This window comes from Pinus tabuliformis, chromosome 5_2 (genome assembly GCF_031772625.1).
Source record: "Pinus tabuliformis cultivar Carrire ecotype Pingquan chromosome 5_2, CPIR1, whole genome shotgun sequence".
Classification (NCBI taxonomy): Eukaryota; Viridiplantae; Streptophyta; class Pinopsida; order Pinales; family Pinaceae; genus Pinus; species Pinus tabuliformis.
In genome coordinates, this window is record NC_142306.1 from 129,237,623 (window position 1) to 129,256,112 (window position 18,490).

General features: G+C 39.5%; 1 protein-coding gene across 1 annotated transcript in view; it reads right to left on the reverse strand.

Annotated features, from left to right (window-relative positions):
* The window catches only part of SWEETIE (HEAT repeat-containing protein), a 541,573-nt gene that overhangs the window by 294,504 nt on the left and 228,579 nt on the right, over positions 1 to 18,490 (reverse strand). Inside the window, exons 16-19 of the mRNA XM_089436034.1 lie at positions 16,659 to 16,775; positions 16,346 to 16,513; positions 16,020 to 16,106; positions 15,701 to 15,794 (exon numbers count right to left, since the gene is read on the reverse strand). Coding sequence (XP_089292160.1) covers positions 15,701 to 15,794; positions 16,020 to 16,106; positions 16,346 to 16,513; positions 16,659 to 16,775 — 466 coding nt within the window. The remainder of the gene's footprint in view (positions 1 to 15,700; positions 15,795 to 16,019; positions 16,107 to 16,345; positions 16,514 to 16,658; positions 16,776 to 18,490) is intronic.

An 18,490-nucleotide genomic window follows, 5' to 3' on the forward strand; every position in this document is an offset into this window, starting at 1 on the left:
TCTTCTATCCTTGTTTCTTCTTGAATGCATCTTGCCATTAATTCCTCGAAACCAAGAATTACGTTATTATTGAGAAGAGTGGTCCTGAACACGTACCATTTGGATGGTAATCCTCCAAGGGTTGAGAGTGCCATTTCCATATCAATAATAATTTCTCCAATAGATAGGAGATCGTTCTTGATCTCGATGATTCTTAAGAAATATGCTTGCATGCTCTCATCTTTGCCCTTCTTAATTTCCTTCAGCTTATTTCTAAGAAACAAAACTTGATTTGCATCATTAACTTTAAATAAACTCACCAGTCTATTGTAGATTTCCTTGGAGGTGTTCAGATCGGAGATGTAGGCCACCAAATGCTTGTCAATAGAGTCCCGGATGATCTTCTTTGTTTTGACTTCTCCGGATTTCCATTTGTTCCTGGCAGCAGCGGGTGCATTTGATGGAGGCTCAACAATATTGCCTCTCACATGGTCCAACACTCCCTGATCTTCTAAAGTCAGATCGAGAGACATCTTCCATCCGTGATAGTCAAACTTCTCACGGAGCTTGTCTTCGGCGGGGAAGAGTGTTGAGGACCCCATAGTTCTTTTAGGATAGCCTTGCCAATCTTCTCTTCGGTGATTGCTCTTGCTCTTGCTCGGGCTTTGTCTTCACCTCAGCTCTGATACCATGTTAATTTATGGTATGTTCTATGCTTAGAGCAGTTTACTTCTTTTTATTATTATTATCCACAGATTAGCAATCACATGTACATTAAGTAAAGTGCAGATAGAACATTAAACGATCAACAGAAAAACAAGCCAAGACAAGAGACACAAGATGTGGCGGCTAGCAAAGGACAAACCCCAATATGGGGAAACCCTTTGATCAAATCTTCTTTTATCTTCAATAATTCAGCAGAGAGAAATAGTACATAAATCTGATTTACATCAGCAGCAACAAACCCTAGATCAACCCTAAACTAGGGCAGACAATATCTTGCAAACCGACCATCGAATCGACTTGATTCCTTCACCAAAAAATGTGGCCTTCTAAGGAGAGTCAGTTCCACCTACAGTGCAGTTCTGAGAGAGAGTCTGATGGTCAACGCTGGTCAAACTTCCAATCTGCAATTGCAGCCCTAAATTCTGCGTCCTTCCTTCCACACGTGTGAGCGAAGAGTCCCTCTCTGCGCAGTAGGAGAAGAGCCTCTTTTCTGCGCAAGAGAGAGAGAGAGATGTGATGAGATGTGAGTGTACAAATGAGCAAAAGACCTCCTGTATTTATATACAAATGTTGATGATGAATAGATGCATCTGTTGGGCTGCTGAGCCTACATGAGTTGCTAGTCAGCTTGATAATTATTCCATAATCAAAATTAATTCATATCTCCATAAATACTTATCGGAATCGGATGATCTTTAGATCAATCCTAAACCTCTCGATGAGAGAAATCTAGGAAAAATATTATCAGCCATGAATAAGGTGACCCACATGGAGTTTGGCCCTAGTTGCCAATTTTAACAGTTTCAGATTCTCTACATTCACAATTGAGTAAATGTGCATATATGGAAGTAAACTGAGTCGATATGCGTTAACACACACCTTTTCCAGTATCTCGAAGGGACCATACCTCAGAGAGATGATTTTCTTACCAGGCCCTTGTAGCCTCTCCTTGTTCAATTGTAGCCATACTCTACCTCCCACCTTGAACTTCTTCTTTGTTCTATGTTGATCATGCCTGCGATTATATTTCTCTTGTGACTTCTGCAATGTCTCTTGTACTTGTATATGGATCTACCTTATTTTCTCTATAAATTTTTCAGCCCTCAAGATGTCTCCTATAAGATCTTCCCTCACTCCTCCTTGTTACCCATATGCAATGTCCAAAGGTGAGGGTGGAAAATATCCAAAAGAAGTTTCAAATGGGGACCACTCTATTGTAAGAATGTTGTATATAAACCAAATTTTCATCCCAGGTCTTTGGATGCTTCTAGTTGTATCCCCTCAGAAGCTTGACCAAAGTTTTGTTGACTACTTCTGTCTGTTCTGTCTGTCGATGGAATGTTATAGATCTCTTCAACTTTGAGTCCATATTCTCCCACAATGTAGTCTAGAATGCAGTGAGCAATCTTGTGTTCCTATCTGAAATGATGCTCCTTGGTGTCCCAAAGAGCACCCAGACTTGTCCAAAGAACAAGTTTGTTGCTTTTTACCCACTGATGGTCTTTTTACAACGCATCAAAACACACGTCTTCCTGAACCTGTCAACTACCACGAACAAGTAGTCATCTCCCTTCCTGGATGTTGGTAAACCTCCCACAAAGTCCATGGAAATGCCTTCCCAAGAACAAGTGGGTACAAGTAAGAGATGATATAGACCCTGTTTCCTATTGTTAGGCTTGTTGGTACAACAAAGTATGCATCCTCTTATGAACCTAGCTACATGTTCTTGCATCTTGGGCCAATACACATACCTCTGCAAGTTGGCCACAGTCTTCCCTACACCAAAATGCCTTGTAACCTTGGAGATGTGAAGCTCTCTAATCAGTTGTGATCGGTCATCTTTAGGGACACATAGCTTATCCAGCCTGTAGAGTAACACATCCTGGAGATGGTAGTCAACAGTGTTGTCGTCATCATGCACATGAATTTGATTCTACAACTGTTGAAACACCTCCTTGAAGTCCTCATCCTCTGAATATGCCTCTTTGTATGCATCATGGGTAAATGGCACCATGTGCATGAGAGTCCCCAAAGATGTAATCTTTGATGTGGGTTGCCTTGAGAGCATGTTGGCCAACTTGTTTGTGTTTCCCATCCTGTACTTGATCACCAAATGAAAATATTGTAGAAACCCCATCCACTTGTAATGCTTGGCCTGATGTAGCTTACTCTAGGCCTATAGGTACTATAGTGGATGGTGATTTGTGTGGATGATTGTCTCCTTTCCCATCAGATGGTGCTTCCAGTTCTTCACAGCTTGTACCAGAGCATAGAGCTCATTGATGTTGGTAGGGTATTTAAGAATTTCCCCATGAAGCACTTCAAAATGGTAGCATACAGGCCTTCTTCCCTGCATCAAGACTACTCCCACAGCATACCCACTCGCATCTGTCTCCACTTCAAAGGGTTGCTACATGTTTGGTAATGTCGTTGTTGCAAGTTTGGTAATGCCAAAATTGGTGTTTGGCTAATCTTCTTCTTTAGCTCCTTGAAATCCCTCTATTAACCCTTTCCCCAATCAAAACTCTTTCCACTTGTAGTTATGGTGTGGAGCAGTACAACTACCGCTAAAATGAGGCTATGAATTTCCCTAGGTAATGTGTCGCCCCAATGAAACTCCTAACCTTAGAAACATTAGTAGGCATCGGCCATTTCATGATGGCCTCCATCTTGGCAAGATCTATCTTTAGTTCTCCTCCACCTATCACATACCCCAGATACACCAAAAATTGTTGTGTAAACTCACACTTCTTGAGATTTGCTAGTAGTTGGTGCTTCTTTAATGTCTCCAGCACCTGCGTCAAATGTGAGATGTGCTCCTCCCAGGTAGCACTGTATACTAGTATATCATCCAAATAGACAATAACAAATGAATCTATAAAAGGGCACAATACATCATTCATCAATCTCATAAACATAGGTGGTGTATTGCATAGTTCAAATGGCATGACTAACCACTCATACAAACTTTGTCTAGTTTTGAAAGCGTTCTTCTAGATATCTTCTTCTTTGACTCGAACTTGGTGATATGCAAACATCAAGTCTAGCTTGGTGAAGTATTTCACCTGCTGCAACTGATCTAGCAAATCATCTATCCTGAGCAAGGGGTACTTGTTCTTGAGCATGATTTTGTTCAATGCCCTGTAATCTATACACATCCGCCAAGTCCCATCCTTCTTTGGCAAGATGATGATAGGTGGCCTAGATGGTGAGGTACTTGGTCGAATGACACCCTATTCTAGTAGCTGCTACAATTGTTTCTTCACCTCACTTGCTTCTATAATAGACTACCTATACATCCCAATGTTTGGAAATGGGGAGTCTGACAATAGCTTGATCTTATGCTCCACTTCCCTCTTAGCTAGTAACCCTTTAATCTCTCGGAACACATCCTTGTATGCTTGTAGCAACTCTTCCAATTGTTCTTTATGTTTTTTAGTACACCTATCTAGGGATGCCTTACCTCTTACTGACTCTTCTACACACTGATTTTCTCTTAAAAACAATAAAACATACTTCTTGTTGGAACTTATCAATGTCTTGGCTTTGGTTAGCACTTACCAACGAAATTTTCAACTTGCCTTTGTGTGCATTGGTGGTGAACAATTTTCCATCCTTGAAAAGTTGATACTAGTTGGCTCTTCGCATGAATATTGCATCTCCCATGTAAAAGTAGGGACTCCCAAACACAACTCTGCATACCTGAAGGGGAACCACATCTAGTTCTACTCCATTGATAAATTCAACACTGATGAAAAATCTAATTTTGCACTATTTTGTTACCTTCAGCTTTGCATTCTTATTTACGCATCTCAATGGATATGTGCTCAGATGGTCATAAACTTCCAATCCCAATTTCTTGACCAACTCTGCTACAGTGAGATTTGCCTACAATCCTGAGTCAAAAAAAACATCAATCTTGGTCTTGTTGACCTGTATTTTTATATGGAAGAGTTTGGTCATTTTTTTCTCTTCTTGTTGTTGAAGGCTACTCATATTCACCTCCTTCTACACTAAGGTACATAAGATCTTCTCATCCACATTTGAGTTGCTTTCAACTTGGTTACTCGAATTAGTGGTCATGAGATTCTTCTTACTGTTGTTCTTTGAGTTAGGCTCTAGATGCAACTACCACATTTCTCCCATGTGTGCCCATCAATGTTGCAGTGGTTGCTAGGATTTTTGCACTAATGCGTCGTGGCTACCGCCTTTTTATCGTTTCCCTCTTTCTGCTTCTTCTTCCCCTCCTAGGAAGCGTCTTGTTGCTCCTTCAAATTCGATCCACTTGATTGTGCTTTCTTCAGGCCTAATCTCCCTAGGTATTGTGCTTGTACACATCTCATCCACCGATTTGGGCTTGAACAACCTCACTTGCTCCAGTAGATGGCGGTGTAGACCCCCCAAATACTTGAGGAGTACATCTAGGTTCTTTGGGGAGATACCCAACATTATGGCCATCTTTCTAAACTCTATGGTGTACTCCTGCATGATTTGCCCAGGCCTTTGTCTGAAGTAGTGCCACCGGATCTACTGGTCCTATACATACCCAATATGGTAAAATTGTGACTTAATGAGGCTTTTAAAGTCCTCCCACTTAGTCACTGGAGGCTCTCCCTCCAACCTCAAGGTCTTTGTGTGGCTTTCCCACCAAGTTTGGGAATGGCCCTCTAATTTCAGCCACGCAAATGAAATTTTTTGTTCTTCTACAATGTGATGGACATTGAAATACATTTCTAGTTGCTACAACCAGTGATTTAACTTCAGAGCATCGAACGCGTCGTGGTATGACTTGATATCAACCTTCACTTCCATTTTGAACAAGACTATGATTGATTCATGGCACTTGAACTGGGTTGATATTTTTCAGGTTCTCTCTTCGGTTGGTTCTTTGTTCCTTCCCGATCTCCTTATCCCCCTTTTGATTTGTCCTTTGCATTAGAACTCCCATCTTCTCCAAATATCCCAAGCTTATTGCTCGAGGTCGCCATGAGGAGATTTACATTACAATATATATTAGTGACTTGTTGTTCCAGCCGCGAAAACCTCTCCTCTGCAGGATCACGAGGATTATTCACAGATTCGTCAACCATGGTTAGGGTTTTACGATTGTTGGCCCAGTCGATTTAGATACCTTGCAAATCTCCACAATACACCTAAACAAACCTAGCTCTGATACCAATATGATTTGTAAACTGTCGTGGATATTCCACTAGAAAGTCCATCACAACAAATATGATAAAATTATACTTTAAAATCCAAAAACTACACTTGCAGTTTTATATGTCCTTAGATTTATAGATCTATAGATTATTGTTAATAGTGTAGGTATGTGAATTAAAATTATGTAAAAAAAAGAGAACGCCAAAATAAAAGCTCACAAACACAATTGGCACACGTATGACCTGGGAAAACCTTTCAAGAGAAAAATCCGAATGCAAGGTGAGGTCGCTCCACTCTCTTTCTCTTAATGGAAATATCGCTGCGAGTACAAAGAAGTATGGCTTGTGGCACGTGGGCTAATACAGTGCACAAATCCTTCTTGTGTGCTCCATCTCCTATCCTTCTTGGCTACTTTTGCTCAGCTACAAATGTACTCGAAAGAATGGAATCTCTTTTCCTCCTAGTGGCCTGGTTATAACACAACCTGATAGCCTGCTAGTGGTTAGGCTTGACTACATCAACTCTTAACCAAAGTTACAATATAGACTCTTCTAGAGTCTTATACATCATAATCACATCGCTAGCTCTTTTTCCATAAATAATGAAGGCTAACGTGGCATACTCTCGAATTATAGTGGTGAAAACAGGAAGGTCAACTTCTGAGCAGCATAACTTTCGCATACGGACTTTGATTGACGTGATTGTTGCGCCGTTGGAAAGGTCTATGTGTGTAAAATAGGGAAAAAAAAGGTGCTACGCTAAAGCAGCAAAGTTTACCCCCAAAAAATGTCTTTTGATGCCTCAAAACACATCTGAAATGTTTCAGACCCTAATTTTCCAAATGAGTCCCACTGGTAAAAATAGTCCTAAGAGCTAATTCCTCCACTTTTTCCACTCTAAAAGCATCGAGATGGTTGACAAACAATATAATGATCCAATCCATACCAAAAACCCACATGGTTTGACTCATATATATTGACATTTGGACCTCCTCATTTGACATTGGATTTGCTCAATAAGGTTCCTGTTCACACGTCTAAAGGAGGAGGAAGACAATTTGACCAACAAAGTGTTACCTATTTTACTTATGTTTGACCAGCATTGACTTGTCTTTTTTTGGGTTATTTTGACCAAACCTTTGATTGGTCATTGGAGCAAATATTTTGGCATCTTTGATTGGACTGTTGACCAAATCTATCATTGAATTATGGACACTATGGCTGAATTAAGGAAACTGACCGAACATGTTTGACCAGCGTTGACCAAAGGTCAATTGTGACAGTTTGATCAAAATTTCCGAGGAAGTTGCAGGGACGAAATTCGACCTCTTTGACTGTAGTTGACCAGGAGTAGCAAAGGCCGAAATTCAACTTGTTTGATCAAATTTGGCTAGTTGTACATTACATTGATTTTCTCTCCTTTGACCAGGCTTGACTTGGAAGGTTGTGTGGACAATTTGACTATATTTTGACTAGAAAATTCATATGTACATCTGATTAAATTGGAAGAATTTCTCCTAAGAAAAGATTGTTTGGTTTTTCCCTGGTTTGGGTTTTCCCAAGATAAATTTGTGTTTCTTGTGCATCATTGTTTTACTATAATCTCTACTACCCTACTATATTCAAGGTTGAAATTTTCTAAAGTGTAATTGCTTAATGACCTGGAATGTGCTAGAGATATAATTATATCATTGGAAGTAATTATCTGATAGATAATTGTGTTTATCTAAACTGCTTTTAAAAATCAACGTACTTCACTAGACTTAGAATCTCACAAGGATTCTAAAAATGTCGTATCTCTGCCTTGTGAATCTTCGAACCAACCCTACTAGAAATAGTAAGCACCATGCATGTCACCTAGCGAAATCCTCACTAGAATCTTGAGTTCATAAGGACTTTGAATATGTGATCCATAATCTCGTACAAGTCCCAAAAATCTATCTCCTACAAAGTAGAGAACCCGTTAAAAATAGTAACTCTCTCAAGTTCATGTCAAAATGTGTCTAAATCTTCAAAGTATTCATCTTATAACTAGTCTCCTTGGAACAACCTCTAGTCTATATATACATCTATTTCAAAACCTCCAACCTAATAAAATATGTTCATATTCAGTGTTGATGTGAGTAGCACCGGAAGGTCTTCTACAATTGTTTGTTGTCTTATCATGTGGAAGACATTATTTGCCTCTTCTGGTGATTTAAGTCAATTAAAGTCAATTAATTATTGTGGAATATTAGATTATTTTCTAAGGATAAATAATTTAATTATTTAAGTGACTTTGAAATAATCTCAACTGTTGATCTTCAAGATGTTTCTAGAAGATTTAAGATGCTTCTAGAGAGGAGATTTGTTGGAGATTTGGACTCAATGAAGATTATAAATGGAGGCTAGCGATGGAGGTGAAAACATAATGAAGAGCACAAGTGTGTGAAAGAGTCATCACGAGAGAGCAATTTTCTTTGCAATGTGAGTGGCTCAATGATCATTGCACAGGGAAGGAAGAAGTGTGAGTAGGCTTGAGTGAATCCAAGAGGGCTGAGTAGGAGGATATTGCAAGGGCCAAGTTGCCAAAAGGAGATCGATTTTTTCTAAAGGTTGTCGAGTTGCTAAAGTGCTCGCATTTTTCGAGTGTGCATTAGTGGCAAGGCAGAGATCAAGTTGTTGGAGGGTGCAAAGCTGATTACAGGAGGTTGATTTCCTCGTAGCGATTTCATCTGGAAGCAAATTTCCTTGAGGTTCATTTACCGAGGCCGAATTCATACTGAGGGAGCCAAGTTGCAGATTCCAGATGTTGAATTTTGTAACTATGGTCAGCCTTCATAATGTATATTTTGGCCCTTGATATATTTATATTGATTATTGTAAAGCATGTTCTTCATGCTAGAGTCAAAAGAAAACATATTTTTGAGTCATGTCCATTTGGACTTTTAAAAGAAGAAAATTTGAATTTTCGAAATTGAATTTTTGCTTCCAAAAATAGTCAAGTCAGCCTCCCTCCAAGACAAGTCAGCCCAGGCAGAAGACACACCCATTCGACCTTGCTAAACACTATATAAAGACAGTTCGACCTCCTCCACAAAGTAGCAATTCGATCTCTCTTAAGAATGAATCTTTTGGACATCCAAGTGAAGGACAAGAAGCGCAAGGAGCATTAAAAGAAGGGATGAATTCATCTCTCTCTCTATATCTAGCTCGCACATGTGGAAGTCTTCTCTCTCTCCAACCTGCATCATTTTCTAGGAAGTTGCAATTGCAGGGCGGAAATTTTCTGGGTGAGTTGCAAGGCCAAAATTCTAGTGTTTTGGGCAGCTTTTGGGAGGCCAAAATTCGGCCTGGGGCAGAACAAAAGGTTGAGTTGCTAGATCAGATTGGAAGCTTGACTTGGAGGGTGCTGACCAGGTTTGACCATAGATTTGTTGAAGGTCAGTTTGACCTAGTTGTTGACTAGAGATCTAGGTGTGTCTCTTATTGAAAAGAAGAATTTCTTTATCGAAAAGATTGTTGGGTTTTTCCCTGAGGGTTTTTCTAGGGTAAATCTTCTGCTCTCCTTATGCATTGTAATCTCTAATTCTCTACTGCTTTTATATGGCTGAATTTTTGAAGTATAATTTCTTAATGATATACAAAAAAAATTAAAAGAAGACCAACATCATTAGAAATCTAGACGTAATTATCAATTTTCAGAAATATTGTGCTTGTATCTATTGCACTTGAAAAATCAACACCAGATTGTTGTTTAATTAATTCTCCAAATAACGAAATGATGGATTATTGTTTGTGGGTTAATTAATTTTTGCAATGTGTGATTGATCTTTTTGGTTTATTCCCACTACATATTGTAGTTCTAGAAGTTAAAGATACCAGTGAATATAGTTTTCGGTGATTCAATTATTATTTGGGTAAATAAAATAATAAAGTGGGGATAAATTAAATTTCCATGAGAAAATAAATCTGACTAGTATTAGAAATTTAACATGGTATCGGAGCAGTGTAGAAGACTCTGAAGGAGAGATCTGAGATCACAAGGGTTTGCAGCAGAAAATTTTCCTTTTTGCAGCAGCTGAATTATTTCTAAAAATTTTGCATCAAGGTTTTTTGGTTGTGGTCAATCTGCGAAGATGGCATCATTGAACAGTTTGAGATATGAAGGCAAGTTAGATGGGATATCAAATTTCAGCCTCTAGAAGGAGCGAATTACCTGGTTTTTGAAGATGAATGATCTATGGGACTTAGTAAGCAGAGATATGCAGGTTCCTGCAGAACTAGTACAAGCTGCAGAACATAGAACCAAGGATTTAAAAGTGAACTACATAATTTTGGATGGTGGGAGGGATCATATAATTCCTCACATATCAGGGAAGGATACAATTAGACAGATGTGGGTAGCTATGACCTATCTTTATCAGAGTATAAATGAGAAGAGAAAAATGGTGTTGTGGGAAAATTTAAACAACATTAAAATGGGCAAATCTTACACCGTGACTTCCTATCTCATGAGGGTCCAACAAGCTCATGATGAGCTTGCAGCTGTGGGTGAAATTGTGCATGATTCAGAGCAAGTGAAAGTTGCTTTGAAGGGGGTGCGTGAAGTAGTCGTCCACTTTTGTAGATGGGACTCTTGCTCGTCAACGGCCTGATTGGTGCCGGCAATGGGACGATTTCACCCAGAAGGAGATATGGGAAAATTCATTAACTGGAGGAAAATGAAAGGGCAGTGAGGAGAAGGACGAAGTTGCTCTTGTGTCACAAGCAAAAAAGCACAAAGCGAAGGCCAAGCAAAATCAAGGTGGAGGAGCAACTTCACAAAGCAAGAAAGAAAAGGACATGAACAAAGTTAAATGCTTTGCTTGTCATAAGTTCGAGCATTTTGCCAATCAGTGTACTAAAAAATAAGAAAGACGAGGGTAAGGCTGCTACTGTGTAAATGGAGGAGATGGCAGAGAAGCTTGATAAAAACTTTTCCCTGGTATCTTGCCTTTCTGGGACCGTCACAAGAGGTGTCTATTTCGTGGATAGTGGAGCATCTCGTCACATGACGAGATCGCATGACTTCTTCACCAACATGACCAGGGAGTCCAGAGATGTAAATGTGGAGCTCGGTGACAAGGCCAAGTATGGAGTCGAGGGCACTAGGGGATCAAGTTCTAGATGGACTCAGGGGGCATCATGGAGGTGAACAAAGTGTTATATGTATTGGGTTTGGAGAAGAACCTCCTTTCAATTTTGGCCATGGAAAACAAAGGACTGGAGGTCAACTCTACAAGATGTGAAGTCATTGTTGGGCTAAAGGAGACTGGTTTTAACAGGATGCAAGTGATCGGTAGGAGGGAGAGAGTTCTCTATCTCTTGCGAGGACAGCAAGTGAAGGCTCTCATCCATGAGAGTGATAGCCAGAGAAAAAATTGGCATAGGAGGATGGGGCACCTCCAATACAAAGCTATTTCGATGGTCCAAAGGATGGTTACTGGCATTCTAGAGTTTTGAGTGGAGCGAAATGGAGTTTGTAAAGGGTGTTCACTTAGCAAGCAAACCAAGAATGTGTATCCTCACAGTGACATTAGGTCTAAGGGTGTGCTAGATTTGCTGCATTCTGGCATATGTGGTCCAATGTCTATGACATTGATCATAGAATCCTTATATTTTGCAACATTCATAGATGATTATTCCAACTTGGATCTACATCCTGAGGACAAAGCATGAGGCCTTCAAATAATTTTAGGAATTCAAGGCTCTTGTGAAGAACCGGATAGGAAGAAAGATTAAGGTGCTAAGACCAGATAATTGGGGCAAGTACACCTCCAATGAGTTCCCGGACTTTTGCAGGCAATCAGGAATCAAGAAGGAGCTCACAGTACCCTTCAACATTCAGCAGAATGGGATTTCCGAGAGGAAAAATAGGACCATCATGGAGGCAATGAGGGCAATGATCTACGATCAAGAGTTGCCTATGTTTTTGTGGGCAAAGACCTACAATATAGTTGTGTATGTGCAGAACAAGAGTCCTCACAGGGTGTTGGAGGACATGACTCCTAAGGAGTTGTTTACAGGAGTGAAACTGGATGTGAGTCACTTGCGCATATTCAGTAGTCCAGTTTATGTCCATGTGCCTACAGAGAAGAGGACTAAGTTAGAGCCCTTATTTGAGAGGGGTGTGTTTGTTAGCTACAGTGAGGTCTTGAAGGCCAACTGAGTCTACATTCCAGGACAAAGGAAGGTGATCTTGAGTTGAGATGTCAGATTTGATGAGGACAGGACCCTTAGGAGATCTCATGAGCGAGAGCTAGCAATGGTAGAAGAGAAGGAGCAAGAGGCTCCTAAGGTTGAGCCCGGACCAGCAACACCAATAGGGACACAACCAGCAGATTCAGAGAATGAGTTAGACATTCCTTCGAGTTGTACCATGAGAAGGCCGAGACGAGCCAAACAAACATTGAGAGATGTTGAGGAGCATGTGCAGGCTCCTAGCAACACTTTCAGGTAGAGCATACCACCAACCAGATATTCCAATTATTTGGCACTATCAAGCAGCGTCTACGAGTCTAAGCCATCCACTTTTGAGGAGGTTATAGGCGAGCAGGTCTGGAGGGATGCCATGATAGAGGAGTATAGCTCCATCATGAGCAATGATGTTTGGGATATAGTGTCCAGATCAGAGAGAAAGTTTGTGGTCACTTATCAATGGATCTACAAGATCAAACATGCAACAGATGGTAGTATCGAGAAGTATAAAGCGAGGTTTGTGGCAAGAGGGTTCTCCCAGAAGGAGGGAGTGGAATACGAGGAGACATTCACATCCGTCACCAAATATGCATCTATTAGAGAAGTAATGTCCATTGCTTCAGAGATGGAGTGGAGGATACATCATATGGATGTGAGGACTGCTTTCCTTGATGGAGTGATTGAGGAGGAGGAGTATATTGAGCAGCCTCAAGATTTTGAGGTGCACAAGAGAGATTCCCATGTATGCAGGTTGAAGAAGGCCCTTTACAAGTTGAAGCCAACTCTGTGCGCATGGCATGCCAAGATCGATGGATTTCTTCTTGGTTTGGGCTTCACCAAGACTGAGGCGGATCCTAACTTGTACGTTGTACTCGTTGTACTTGGATGATCTCTTCTTGATAGGATCAGAGAAGCTCATAGGGATGTGCAAGGAGGATCTTGCGTCGAATTTGACATGAAGGACATCGGTTTGATGCACTACTGTTTTGGATTGGAGTTGTGGCAGCAACCAAGAGAGATTTTCCTTGGGCAGGGCAAGTATGCATTGGAGATCTTGAGGAGATTCAAGATGGAGAATTGCAAGCATGTGTCTAAACCTATGATCACTAACCTAAAGAAGTTGAACACTTTTGAAGGTGAACTGGTGGATCACACACTATATAGGAAGCTAATAGGTTCCTTGATGTACATGATCAACACTAGGTCGAATATATGTTTTACTTTGAATACACTCAACCAGTCCATGGTGGAGCAAAGACAGGCCCATTGGGTGGCGCGAAGCATGTGCTGAGATACCAGCATGGGACAATATACTCTGGACTGACATATGTCAGAGCTAGAGTGGAATTGCAGGGGTACACAGATTCTAATTGGGAAGGGAGTGTGGTGGATAGAAATTCCACATCTAGATGTTCTTTCAACTTGCGATTAAGCATGATCTCATGGCTCAGCATGAAGCAACAACCAGTGGCACGCAGTTCAGTAGAGGCAAAGTACATGGCAGCGAGTATGGCAAGTTGTGAGGCAATGTGGCTTTGCAAGATGCTTGCGGGATTATTTGATCTGTAGATGGGGTCAACAGTGATACACTGTGATAATCAAAGTTGCATCAAGCTCTCTTAGAATCTTGTGTTTCATGATAGATCCAAAATATCGAGATCAAATATCACTTCATCAAAGACAGGGTCTAGAGGGGTGTTCTGCGATTGCAGTACAGAGGAACAGGTGGCAAATATTCTCACGAAACCTTTAGTGAAAGGAAAGTTTGTCAAGTATCGGTATAAGCAGAGTGTGGTGGAGAATCCCTTCCTTGCTAGAAGGGAATGTTGATGTGAGAAGCTTCTCAAGGTCTTCAACAATTGCTTGGTGTCTTAGCATGTGGAAGACATTATTTGCCTCTTCTAGTGATTTAAGTCTTCGTTCCTAATTTTAACTTAGGAAAGTACAACAATTAAAGCCAATTAATTATTATGGGCTATTGGTTTATTCTCTAAGGATAAATAATTTAATTATTTTAGTGACATGGAAATAATCTAAACTGATGATCTTCAAGATATTTCTAGAAGGAAGATTCAAGATGCTTCTAGAGAGGAGATTAGGGTTATAGATTTGGACTCAATGAAGATTATAAATGGAGGTGAAGACACAATGAAGAGCACAAGTGTGTGAGTGAATCATCAAGACAGAGAGCAATTTTCTCAGCATCGCAAGTGGCTGAGTGACCAATGCACAAAGAAGGAAGAAGTGCAAGTGGGTTTGAGCGAATCCAGGAGGGACGCGTTGGAGGAGATTGCAGGGCCAGGTTGTCGGAAGGAGATCGAGTTTGTCTGGAGGAGATCGAGTTGCTAGAGTGTTGGGGTTTTTCTAGTGCGCAATAGTGGCAAGGCACAGTTCTAATTGCTGGTGGCCGATTTCTTCAGAGCGATTTCATCTGGAGGCAGATTTCCTTGACGTCGATTTACCTAGGCTGAATTCATTCTGAGAGAGCCGAGTTGCAGGTTCCAGATTGTATTTTTTCCTTGTATCTCTGTGGGTCGAAAAACCTAGATTTTTCAGATAATGAAATGATGGGGAGTTGTTTGAGGGTTAATTAATTTTTGCAATGTATGATTGATCTCACTGGTTTATTTCCACTGCATATTTTAATTAGAAGTTAAAGTTACTAGTGATTTTATTTTTTGGTGGTTCAGCTATTATTTGGGTAAATAAACAATAAGTTGGGGATAAATAAATTGCCGTGAGAAAATAAATCTGGATGGTATTAGAAATTTAACATTCAACCCTCCAAATTTGCAAGGAACAAATTTAAAGGTTAACAGCAAGCTCACTCAAGCAGCCAAGAAGGGTGTGGGGCCCTTCTCTGGACAAAAGAGATTTAATCTACCACTAAAATTTATCACTGACCACTCCATATATTAATTTATCTCTAATCAAACCATACTCTACTTCTACTGAGCAAAGATCTTGTTCTAATTTTGTTGACAAGGATGAGGATTATTATGATATGTATTTGTACTTATCTTTAGAACATGATTTATTTCATTTTCATCACATACAGCATAAAGTCTGTTTTTGCATGTAAGCATCATGTAAAACTTATAAAGGCTGATTTTGAAATGTTGGATGTATAAACAGATCTATAAACGCTAATTTTGGATTTTGCATCATGTAATCATCTGTGGGAGTTAATAGAGACATGGTTTTCCTTTTAAAATTTCATTTGTGTATCATTCTTTCTTTCTTGGAAAACAATGTGTTATATGTAAAAACAATTATATAGATATATAATGCTTCCCCTGATGTTCCATTTTTGGGGCAACATTTGCAGGCACTTCCATTTTGGAAACTTCCACATGTTTCCATGTTTTGGGCAACTTAGACCCAATGGCATTCAACCAAAAAATTATTTACTTTTAGAAAGGATTCAAACAAATTGAACAACCTATTGCCTGTAAAGACAGTATGCAATTCATCGTAGGAAAACAATTAACTAATCATTTATCCCAAACAGATGTGCTTTTTTCTGACTTAGAGCAGTTTTGCTTGACAATTTTATACTAAGAACATAACATACACTGTTAGTGAAGTCCATAATAAAAGACAGGAAGAACACTCACTTGTGGAAAAATCGGAAGCTCATCCTCCCACATACAAGGCAAAGGCCCATCTGAGCCACCTTCAAAGGCTCGCAACTCATCTTCAAAAGAATCTCTGCAAAGAGTTTCTCAGATATCAGCACTCTCTAAAACCAACCGAGTTATAAAGTACAGAAACATAAACAATAAACAAAGTTAAAACCCAAGTCAAACTCCAGGAAACAGTACATTTTAAACAATCTGGTATAGCCTGTCCCATAACAAATTGAGTTGTGAATTCCTATCTCCTCTCTGCTTGCAATAAATTGCCATATTGAACATCAATAATGTCATAACAAACCTTCCAGGTGTCCAAGGACCAAGAGATGCATCTCTGTGATCTAGCAGTTGCCTCAAACTTGAACTTTCTTCACAACTTGAGGGATCCCTGTTATCAGCAAAGACCAATACCAAATCAGCGTCATCATGCACAGAAGTGAAAAGAGATGACAAAATACATCATCCAAAAAAGTACGTTTTCCACAGCTGATTGATGGTATACTTCTAGCTTATAGATTGTTGAATACTAGTTCAACAATCTTTCTTGAAATTTTAAACAAAGATATATATTATATATGAAGCTAGTTCATAATTTGTGCTTCTCACATGTAAAAGAAAAACATATACCTAAATGGGGTGGTACAAACACGAAGTAGTTGAGAATGATCGCTTTTGTATGTAAAGGGATTGGGAAGAGCTTGATATGCTATTAATGTTCTAACAGTGAAGAGGTCCAAAGCTGGCTTTGAAACTTGTAACTGTTTCATTGTCAGTGTTGAAATGTAAGCTAACGCTCTGCAAACAGTCAAAACAATTTCAGCATGGCACAACAAATATAAAATTAAAAAGGTATCAATGGCATTAGCTAATTAATCATTACAGCATAGCATTAATGCATGAAACACAAACTCATTAATAAATAAATTGCAGATCTACTTACCCACTAAGATATCCAAGAACAGGTTGTAATAAAATTCCTTCAATTTTGGAAGTCATGTTAGGAATAACATAACATTTCACGAATGCAGTTAGAGCTTCAACTGCAGCAGACCAGCCACTGAAAAGTTGAAAACAATACATCAAAACCATCTAAGTACAAAGTGTTTCCTCTCAAACCTAAACATAATGAAAATGAATATATACATAGCTTATAGTTACATTTCAGAAACAGATTTTGCAATTTACATATTATTATAATGAATTGCATTTCTTTTGCTATATTGGATTCTCAATCATTACTTGATAACACATCATCCCAACGTATACTCTGCCTCTTTTCTAGGCAAATCAAATAAATATAATTCTGCTTTAGTTCTGCTTGAAGTAGTCATTCACATTACTGAATATTGTCATGAAATCTCATCAGCTGTCCTTGTCATCAAAATGTTTAAGATATCTATCAGTTCTCTAACTCTGATGCTGAATAGGGCGTTGCACTCCCACTACAATAACGTCTAGAAATCTCTGCATCTGTCCTTATCAAAATGTTTCAAGTAAGATATCAATATGTTCTCCAACTCTGATGCCGACTAATGTGTTTCTCTTCCACAACAATCTCAGTCCTAGACACATTCTGGGCCCCTGGGGTCATTATCACGGTCAGCATTAGCACATTCATGGTTTTTGACAGGGATAGTGACTCCTCTTCTGGCTCTGACAAGTACTAGGGTGTTGCTCTGACTTGAACTTTACATTCACCCAATACTTCGGCAATTTCCCTTGTTGCAGGTGTTGAGATTTATAAAGGTCAACAGAGGAACCATTGGAACCAAATCTCATTCAAATTCTGAAATAGACTTCTTACAAGTGCACTAGAGAGACGTAAGTCTACTATGCTTGAGACAGTGAAAAAAGCCAAGCACAAGTATGCCTAAGAGAACGATGTCAATCACAAGAGAGAACACCAAAATCAAGTGTCCTTAGCCTTATAATAATTTGCAATGTTCCACCAACACTCCAGCATAGGGGGACGCAAGTGCAAGAGACGCACAGGGGGGGGACCTGTGGGCGTACCCTCAAATTTTCGGGAAATTGTAATATCCCAAACAGGATATTTGACTAATTTTGCAGAAATCTAACTCAACCAGAATTTCACCACAAAAATTTCCATTCATTTAACAAAACATTACCATGTAAAAATATAACCAATAGAATATGGCAAAATTACAAGAAGATGAACAGGAACAATCTCAGCTTTTATTATAATAGATAAATTGGGGTTACATGAATATACAACCAAAATAGTTGAGATGAAAAGTTGGTCTCCAAGATAATCTGTTGCACAACACCGGCCCAACAAACTAACATGAACTGCACTGCTAAGCTCTCCTGTGAATTCTAGATGAATTCACCAAGGGGAGATGGGGTACTCACCCAATCTCACTAAATCACCCGAGGGTTTCCGTCCTGGGGCTACAAATGAAGTAGAGAACCAAGTTCTCAATCTTCTCATACAAGAAGAAAGATCAAATCCAAGATGTCCTCCAATGGCCTCCTCCTCCTCTTTTATAAATCTGATGGACCCCTCTAAAATCTCCTATTTTATTATTATTTAATCATTGAGCACATTTCCCTCTTTTTATTTCAATTAAAATATTCTTTTTTAATGTGGGAAAATGGTAAATTGACCTCCATGCATCTTCAAGTCATTGAAAATCACTTCTAACTATCCCATCCTGTAGATCTTCTCGTTCTGATTCCAACGAGCTATTACACTGAGGTGTTCCATCAAATAATATTGCCAGAATACCACCTCGAGCATAATTAATTAAG